At 47.4% G+C, this 9,473-nt stretch overlaps 1 protein-coding gene across 1 annotated transcript; it reads right to left on the bottom strand.

Moving 5' to 3' along the window:
* Positions 1–3,672: 3,672 nt before the first annotated feature.
* On the bottom strand, positions 3,673–5,547 carry LOC123119687 (xyloglucan galactosyltransferase KATAMARI1 homolog). The gene has a single exon (XM_044539573.1). It carries the CDS (start codon positions 5,326–5,328, stop codon positions 3,694–3,696), a length of 1,635 nt encoding a protein of 544 aa, XP_044395508.1. The 5' UTR covers positions 5,329–5,547; the 3' UTR covers positions 3,673–3,693.
* Between the last annotated feature and the right edge of the window lie 3,926 nt (positions 5,548–9,473).

A 9,473-nucleotide genomic window follows, 5' to 3' on the forward strand; every position in this document is an offset into this window, starting at 1 on the left:
GCATGCTGGAACTTCATGGTTCCTGTTCTCTAGATCGTGCTCATCTGAGTCACGGGTTGGAGAGTTTATCTACTGCTGGTTTGCAACATCGTCAAGTTTTTGTAAGCCGGTTACTATCTATTATGTTTCCAGCGGTTGCTATTTGTGATTGCTAGTGGAGAATCAATCTGCGGTGTTTGCTTTCTTTCGTTGCTGGATAATTCATATTGGGACAGTTGTTACATCTATTAATTGCTTATATATTACAAGTGTTTGAGATATTTCTACTAGTTTCATTTACTTGGTGTGCTCACCTAAGCCTATTCATTGCGGATCACTTGCATAATTGAGAGGAGAGTATATGAGCTGCTTTGTACCATGAAAAATTGGGACAAATTCTGGACATCAATAGGTGTGTCCTTATCAGGTGGTATCAGATTTCAGGTTGCTCACGGTATTATTATATTTGCAAGTTGTTGCTGTTGTTTATGTGATGGGCGATTACAGGTTTGCAAGTAAAATTAAGTTTTTGCCCAAACTTTACTCAGTGACTTCTCAATCTGAATATTATGAGTGGGAAGATGCTATGGAGGATTTCTTGTGGGGTCGTGGCTTGGATTCTTACATGAAGATGTATTTTGCAAGGTGGGCATTTTCTAAACATGTTTTATAGTGGTGGATTCATTTACAGCAAAGACATGTCGAGAGAGCTGAAAATCATTGTCCGACATGGGCAGCAATGAAAAATGTGTTATGGCATCGATTCGATCCAGAATTTGGGAAATAAGTCGATGAGAAGAATAACGTGGTTGCTTATAACCGATTTGTTGCGAACAACAAGATGTGGGTTATGTGTTCATCGTGGAGTGCATCCATTGTTGGAGATGTGAATGAGCTTAAACAGCCAACCAAATGTGTTGGTACTACAAATATGTTGTTGCATTGCAGAAAGGAAAAGTTCATTACTGCTGAAAGGGCTTCTCCTAGTAAATAAGGAAAATCTGCTAATGTGTTTTGCAAATACTTTTCACCTCCTAGAGAGAATAAAAAGACATATACATGTATAAAAGATACACATGCGGCTATAATTCAGGGTGGAATTTCTTCTCCACTAGGGAAGCATGTTATGTCTCCATATGCTACTGTTCACAATGGTACTTTCATTAGTGACGAAGTTGAGACAAGGCTGCGTAAGACACAGAAAAGTTCCAGCATGAGAAAGCGAAAGAGAATGTTGCTACTGAAGTACTTCTTTCTCCTAAGCAGCGTGAAGAAGTCCATTTTAGTGATGATGAATCAGAAGAGGAAGCTCCAATAGAGGGCTTAAACTTGCTGGTCAAGAAGGATGGGAGTGCTAACAACTCCGCTGCTCAAAAGGGACAACAATGGAGTGTATTTCAGTCTGAATGTAAGATAAAGGATAAAGTATGCAAACTTGTTAATGGTGGTAGAAGCTTTACAAATATGATCAGCAAGGATCTCGTACAAGCTTTGTCACTTTCGACATGGAGGCATCCTACACCACACCATGTGAACTGGATGAATCCTGCAGGAAAGCTAAAAATTACCCACAAGGTGCCAGTGAATTTTTTTGTTGGTCATTATACTGATAAAGTGGACTGTGATGTAGTACAAATGGATGTTTGTCATTTGCTGTTGTGGAGGCCATGGGAGTATGATTTGAATGCTACACGTGAAGGTTGCTCCAATCAGTATTCCTTTGTTCATAAGGAGTGCATCATGTTCTAAAGCCACTACAAGAGACTGCTATAAAGGCTAAAGTTTTCCCTCATTACAAAAGAAAAAGAATCGGGTTTCTAAAATTATCCCAAGTCGGGGACAACTTTGCTTCAAGGAGGTGAGAATGGTGTAGCCGCCAGCTCTCTTATTATTGTTCCTGAAAATCCTTGCAAATGTGCTAATGTGCGCAAGAATGAAGCTCATAATAACCATCTATTAAAGCCGAGGACAACTTTCTTTGATGAAGGGGAGGATGATAAGGCCATTGTTCATCGAATCACTACAACTAGCAATTTTGATAAGATGTGCCATTCCACATATATTTCAGAAGGTGGTATTTTGGAAAATCCTACCATTCAGTTTGGCTCATTCTCTTGTATTGTGAAACATGACAATAAATACAAGGCTCTACCAATTAGTGATTCTATGCCATGCAAGGTTTTCATTGGAGTTAATCAACGCAAGAAAAAAAAGTGAAGTCATGTGTTCAGATTGGATCAATGTTGGTGACACTTGAGGAATCTGAGGATGATATGTAGGTGCTCCAGGACTTTCCAAGGGCAGGGGAGACCCTCCTTTTCAAGTTCTACACGGACTCAGAGAAATCCAATCATGAAATCAAAAGATATGGAAATTACAAATCAGTTCGGATTTGGTTCGGTGCAGCCTGACATGCGTGGAGGAAAAATATCATAACTCCCTCATACGGAGTCGGTTTGGGATGTGTAAGTACTCTGTTGGAAAGCTTATTCCATGCCCTTTCCAACGTGTGCAATCCCATTGTCAAATTCTGTGTCAATCGTTCTCAATCGCCAAAACAATTCTTGAGTCATGGTCAAGTCCGAGTCGGCTTCGAGTTATGGTCGAGTCAGACCAGAGGTTGGGCTGGCCTGCGTGCCATATAGCCTAGGGCGGGCGCCCATGTAAGGGGAGTTTTTTTTGTTTTTATGGTCGTGGTTTTCCTCCTAGGAACCCTAGAGGTGTTACCCTCCTCTAAGGATTGAAGATTGCTGCTGCCACGATTCTTGCCGGTTGCTGAAGTACTTGATCAGGTGATCCTTCTCCTGGGTGCATGCTGGAACTTCGTGGTTCCCGTTCTCTAGATCATGCTCATCGAAGTCATGAGTTGGAGAGTTTATCTACTGCTGGTTTGGAACATCATCAAGTTTTTGTAAGCCGGTTACTATCTATTCTGTTTCCAGCGGTTGCTATTTGTGATTGCTAGTGGAGAATCAATCTGCGGTGTTTGCTTTCTATCATTGCTGGATAATTCAGATTGGGACAGGTGTTACATCTATTAGTTGGTAATATATTACAAGTGTTTGAAATATTTCTACTGGTTTAATTTACTTGGTGTGCTCACCTAAGCCTATTCATTGCAGGTCGCTTGCATATTTGAGAGGAAAGTATATGAGCTGCTTTTATACCGTGAAGGATTGGGACAAATTCTGGACATCCATAGGCGTGTCCTTATCACCTCTCGCGCTGCCTCCTTCGCTAGTCCCTCTGGGTGACGTTCTCTGACTTGCAGGCTGGAGCAAGGACGGGAGCCCCAAGGACGAGGCTGAGGCTACATCCGTGGCGACGATTGGGGATGAGATGCATGACAATCAGGACGGTGAATGGAGGACGGCGGCGCGGATGGGGGAGAAGAGTGGACTACGGCGAGGGCTCAGATGCGGAAATGATGAATAGACACGGGAGGAAGGCGACGGGTTTAATGGATCTGGGTCATCTTGAGGCAATTTGTGATGGGTCCGACCTGTTTGATCCGACATGGCTGACGCGTCCAGCCACGAGTGCCCATCAGCCCTATAGAGACGGTACGAGGCATCCGTCTGTGGGGATTTGCGAGAGTTGGTTGTAGATGCTCTTATTTTTCCCTGGATACGACGTAACCTCCTGAGATTATATTGATTGGCCATGCATTTTGGTGTCTCCTTGTCTCAAAAATCAGAGCAAAAGAGTGTTTCGCTACTTGTCAAAGTAACTATCCCACTGATGCCCTACATCATCCTCCAGCCCTCGCTTGATTCTCCTCACCCTCTCGATCACGCCATCGACGGCGACGTCCACGGCGTCCCTGGAGCGATAGCCAGCCTTGACCCTTGGGTCCCTGTACACGATGTTGGGAATCAACCTGACCACCTGCTCCCTCATGGCCGCCACCTCCCTGGCGCCGATCCGCCGGAGCACGTCCTCCACCTTCACTGTGCCGTTCCGCACGCCGTCCTCCGGCACGAACACCGAGTAATTGCGGTGATCCGCCGGCAGATGCCACCGGTACTGCACGTACGCCGATCCGGGGTGGAAGAACACCGGCACACAGCCGGCGAGCACGGCGTCGAACGCCGACCGCCGCGTGTACGAGTCCCCCTGGGGCTGCAGGCAGAAGGCGGCGCTCTTGAACAGCCGCATGACGTTGCTCGGCGCGTAGCAGTCGTTGCGCCGGCCACGGCCGCCGCACAGAAGGAGCCCGCACCGCCGCGACCGCGCGCACTGGTTGATGATCATGTCGCGGACGACGGCGTTAACGTTCTTGTTGCTGCCGTCGTGCGCCCGCGCGCCGCCGGCGAACGCGAACAGCCACGGCCTTCGCGCGCGTCGCACGGCGCGCTGCCACGAGGCCACCTCGCCGGCGAGGGACGGGTGGAAGTAGGTCGGGTACGGCACGCCGATGTCGTTGCCCTGCCACGGGCTGGACTCGATGGCGAGCATCGTCATGTTCTTGGCCTCCGGGAGGAGAAGCAGCCGGCTCCCCCACTCGCCGCCGTCCTCGCGCCGGAAGTCCCACGTGATGCGACCGCCGACGAAGAAATGGTCCCGCCCGCCCTGCGCCGCCCATGCCGGCGACGACCGGAGCCACTCGAAGAGGTCCTCCGCGAGAGCGTCGCGGACGCCGTTGCTGAACCCCCACAGGTGCCGGCCGACGTCGAGCCCGGCATAGTATGGCACGTAGACGGCGGCGGCGCGGGACGCGTCGGTGGTGAGGCAGTCGTACCGTCGCATCCGGCTGTGGAAGATGACCTCCAGGGCGAACTGGTTGGTATCGTACCAGCCAGTGGACGGGAGCACGCCGCCGGTGCGCGTGAGCCGCGGGCCCATGCCGGCGTTGAGGAGGTGCTTGCACATATCGGTCCATTCTGACAGGGACCGGCAGTCCCGGATCAGGTCGGAGTTGAACCGACTCGGCAGATTATGGATGTAGATGTAGCGGCCGGCGCACCGGTCGGTCGCCACCGCCGGCGGAGGTGGCGACGGAGTCTCTGTCCCTGCTTGACGTGACATCTCTGTTCTTGCTTGACGTGCCGGTGCCAGCGGTGGAGGCTGCGCGTTAATGATGACATGGCGCTCCGTCGGCTGCGGCGGCGGCGGCGGCGAGGACGTGTCAACGATCTCTCGACGCTCCGATGGCGACGGCGGCGTCGTGTCAACGACCCGCAGCCCCGTCAGCGCAATGCTCGGCTGGAAACTCTGCCGGAAGACGGCGACCTCCACCGGCGGAGAAGGGAAGACGAGTAGCATCCACAGGGCGCAGCACGCCGGGAAGGCCAGCGGCAGGAGGTACCTGCCGGCCCGGACCGCCGTCGATCCACGCAAATTCACCATATGGCCCGGCCCGGCCGTACGTCGCAGGGAACAAATCACTCGCCGGCCGGCAGCCGGATTTTAATCGGCCAGCGCGATCGATATGATCCGGCTGTCATATCGCTGTCGCTGTCCGATCATCAACAGCTTGGTCGGCGTAGAAATAAGCGCGAATTGATTCCGGGAAGGTTTCTTTGCCGCAGATATGCCGGGAATTGGGATGCGCATGCGCGCATCAGCGATTCCTTCCTTGCATGTGTTTCATGATGTATTTCCATTTGTTCGTCGCCTCTCCTGATTTGTCTTTCCTCTCTGTCGTTAGTTGCATCATGCTGAACACATGTGGCAATGAACCACCATAATTTTGCCGTGCTTGTATTGCAGTTGTTGTTTGACAGCTCGGGGCTCATGCAAGCAGGCATGCATAGATAGGAAGGATTTAAGTTCAAATAAAAAGTTCAAAAAGGATACTTAGGAAGGATTTGGGGCTAATTGTGTGCTTGCGAGAAGGGCCCAATAAACTTGAACGAAATTATCAAAAAAATTGTATATACTCCCTCTGTTATATTAGTTTACAGAGGAAGTACTAGGTACTGAAATCCATAGAGCATCCGTAGTCATATGCTCCAGAAACATAGCAGATTTATTTTTAGCACAATACAGACGCAAGCGTTGCGCGCATACACTCATCCTTATGAACGCATACACGCACACCCTATCCCTTTGAGCACCTACGGGAGACTGAGCCAGCATATTATCTTGAGATTTTACGAAGTCATCATAGGCGCCTCATAGTTGATGGGAACATCGCCCCCCACTAAATGTGCATCACCGAAAATCCTGAAATAAATCCAGGATAAATGTGAAGCACTAAGGCTTGAACTCTGGTGGGATGAAAATACCACTATCCACCTAAACATCCAACCACTGGTTGGTTCGCACATAGCCGATATTAAATGAACCTCGTTAACAAATACCGTTCATCCCATGTACTTTTCTGCAATGATCTAACCATGTAAATTCTAGTGAATGAGACGAGGGAAAACCAGGACCGAGAGTTATCTCCTTGAAAAAAAGTGAGCAAAGGAAACTAAATTAAAATCAACACACACAAAAATCTACTACCTCCAATCCATATTAATTGTTGTCAATTTTCTTTATCGAGGGTAGGCAACTTTAGATCGGCGATTGCCGGCCATGAGGCAGCCTAACGCAAAGGGTGCCGTTAATGGGCCAGGCCATTTCCATCTGCACCCTATTTTATTTCGTAGTCGTTCGCGTTTCAGATTGTTTGTTGGGTCTTCTTTTTCATTTGTTTAGTTTTTTGTGGTTTTCTTTTCTTTCTTTATTATGCTTCTATTTATTTTGAATTGTTTTGTTTCTTTTCTTATCTTCTGGATATTTTCGTTTCTTTTATTGCTTATTATTAGTTTCTACTCATTTATGTTCCCTTTTCCCGCTTTTCTTATCTTCCTTTTTATTTTCAATTCATGAACATTTTTTAAGGGAAACACATTGAATTAGCTGGTCGATTTGAGCGAAGCTTTCGTCGCCTCCATCACATCCACGCATCTAGTGGTCCTGCACACGCAATCAGTGTTACGCTCCGTCAAGATGTGACTGGCCGACCACAACATACCACTTTTTTATTCCTCATCCTCTGATTTCTCATCCTAGACACTCGTTCCTCTCCATCTTCTTCTCTCTACTACACGATCCAACCATGGATAAGATCGAGCGCCCTCTCTCCCTATAAAACGCCATGCACCGAAAGTTACACCCCTGGACTGCTATGTCAGTGCGGGCCATCACCATGAGGGTTTCTGCTGCAGGAGGCGACACTGCGAGCATAGCTCGTCGGAGCAGCCATTGTGTTGTGGCCCATCACATCACAGCCAGAATGCGAAGAGGGACGAGGTCCAGGTGGAGTGTAGGATCAAGAGTATATCTATCAGAGGGGTTAAATGGGAGATTTAAAATTTCTTTTAAAAAATTGAAATCTCTCAATACACATCAGCGAAAAATAAACTAAACAGTAGCACTTCTACAAAAGAAAACATCTCAAAACAGATGACGAAACACAGCAGATAAGAGCACGAAAGATAAACTCACGAAACAAAATACTACAGAAGATAAACTACTGAAAGTATTGCAAGGTTGAGATGAAACCAGAGATGCTTGATGGCGACACGATATTTGTTCGACCGGTTCACTCTTCTGCAAAAGAGCTACGTCTGGTTAGAGTAGAGGGATTTGTGATTGAACACAGGAGCAAAACCAATATTGAGGATATCACTTATCGTTAGCGTCTCAGTTAGAGATTAATCAATCAATTTTATCGGTCGACTATTAATCGGCCACTTTTGCAAATCCTAGGTACCCAACACTAAAATATGGTATACTCAACACCAATACAATATTGGACAGAAGTGCTATCTTGATTCCTAGCCTTTGCATCCTCGTATAATGACAAACAAAATAGGACAACAGTACATATTGCATAACAAGGTGCACAAAACACAAATAAACATTGTTTTTGCAAACATAGTGCTAGGAATAGGTCCGATTTATCGTTAGAATCCTAATAAATCGCTTGTCAGAATGATAAATTGGCCCAAACAATAAACAATGAGGATAAGACATAATCTTATCGGTCACCCCTTAAGTAGCGATAAATCGTTGAATCAGACGATTTTTTGAACAGTGAGCAAAACTCTCTCTGTCCTATTCTCATAAACAACAAGTTCGTCAACTTGTGTCGATTGCTCGGAGTAGATACTTCAGGCAATCTCCATAACATTCACAAACTGTCTTTCTAAACCACAATGACTCTTGGTTGCTGAAAACTATGACGCCTAACCATCTAGAGAGTTAGCAGCTCTGAAGAGTGATAGGCAAAGCGCTCTAGACTTCGATCTCTGTGATGCTCAACCACTATCTAAATTTTCAGCTCTGGGGTTTTCTCTCAGTGGATTCACTCAAATCTTTTGAGAGAGGGTGCTCTGACAATCTTGTCAAAATCACACGAAGCACCCAACCATCTTGGAAGACGCGGAGTGGATATTCATAGCCGGAGCAATCCCGAGGGGGAAATGACCAATCAGGACACGACGTACAACCAATGGACAACTGGCACGTATCTGGCGGTCGGATTTCAAACGAACCAACAACTGTACTTTAGGAACAAGTAAAGCTGACTCCTCGGTTGGAACATTTCTCTCACAGCCCAGAAGATCATAGAGAGATTGAGTCCGAGGGAGAGGGGGGTTTTCTTGGGGCTCGAGAGATTGAATAGATAGGTCTTTGGCTGACAAGTGAATGTCTCGAAGCACAAAGAGATTTCTCTTATAACTCACTTGGGATATGTTTCGATTAAGCATCATAGAAAAATAAGTTTCAAAACACTTCGACCCCTTTCAGTTGTACGGTAGTCCTATGACTCACGTAAGAGAAAATGAACTACGGAAGAAAATACTACATCTTCTGTCAGGACCCCGATCCTAAGTCGCACTGATCTAGCATGTAACACATTACATCACTTTGCGGCCTCACGTACGGTATTCCCACGGCTGCAACCTTACCTAGGCCGGGACCATTTGTGCCTTTTGGCTCACATGTATGATAGTGTCGCTAGCATCCATAAGACAGAGAACCCGGGCTGACATGACTAGTCGTAAACCCAAGGTGGCACAAACTTATAGGGACAGGCATACATGACCCAACAATGCACGTGTCGGTCAGCAGCGAGTGCAACCGGGCTATAGCAAGCTATCAGGAGTCCGGTAGACACTGCATGACATTTCCCCAAAGGGACAGACACAAGAGCAAAGAAGGACACATGTCGGTCAATCCATGTGTTCCCGAGTAGTGTTGGGGAACGTAGTAATTTCAAAAAAATTCCTAAGCACACGCAAGATCATGGTGATGCATAGCAACGAGAGGGGAGAGTGTTGTCCACGTACCCTCGTAGACCGACAGCGGAAGCGTTATCACAACGCGGTTGATGTAGTCGTACGTCTTCACGATCCGACCGATCAAGTACCGAACGCACGGCACCTCCGAGTTCTACACACGTTCAGCTCGGTGACGTCCCTCGAACTCTGATCCAGCCGAGTGTTGAGGGAGAGTTTCGTCAGCACGACGGCGTGGTGACGATGATGATGTTC

Source organism: Triticum aestivum, chromosome 5D (assembly GCF_018294505.1).
Source record: "Triticum aestivum cultivar Chinese Spring chromosome 5D, IWGSC CS RefSeq v2.1, whole genome shotgun sequence".
NCBI lineage: Eukaryota > Viridiplantae > Streptophyta > Magnoliopsida > Poales > Poaceae > Triticum > Triticum aestivum.

Excerpts from the sequence above, each read along its gene's own strand:
- LOC123119687 (XM_044539573.1), bottom strand. The coding sequence starts at position 5,328 with ATGGTGAATTTGCGTGGATCGACGGCGGTCCGGGCCGGCAGGTACCTC.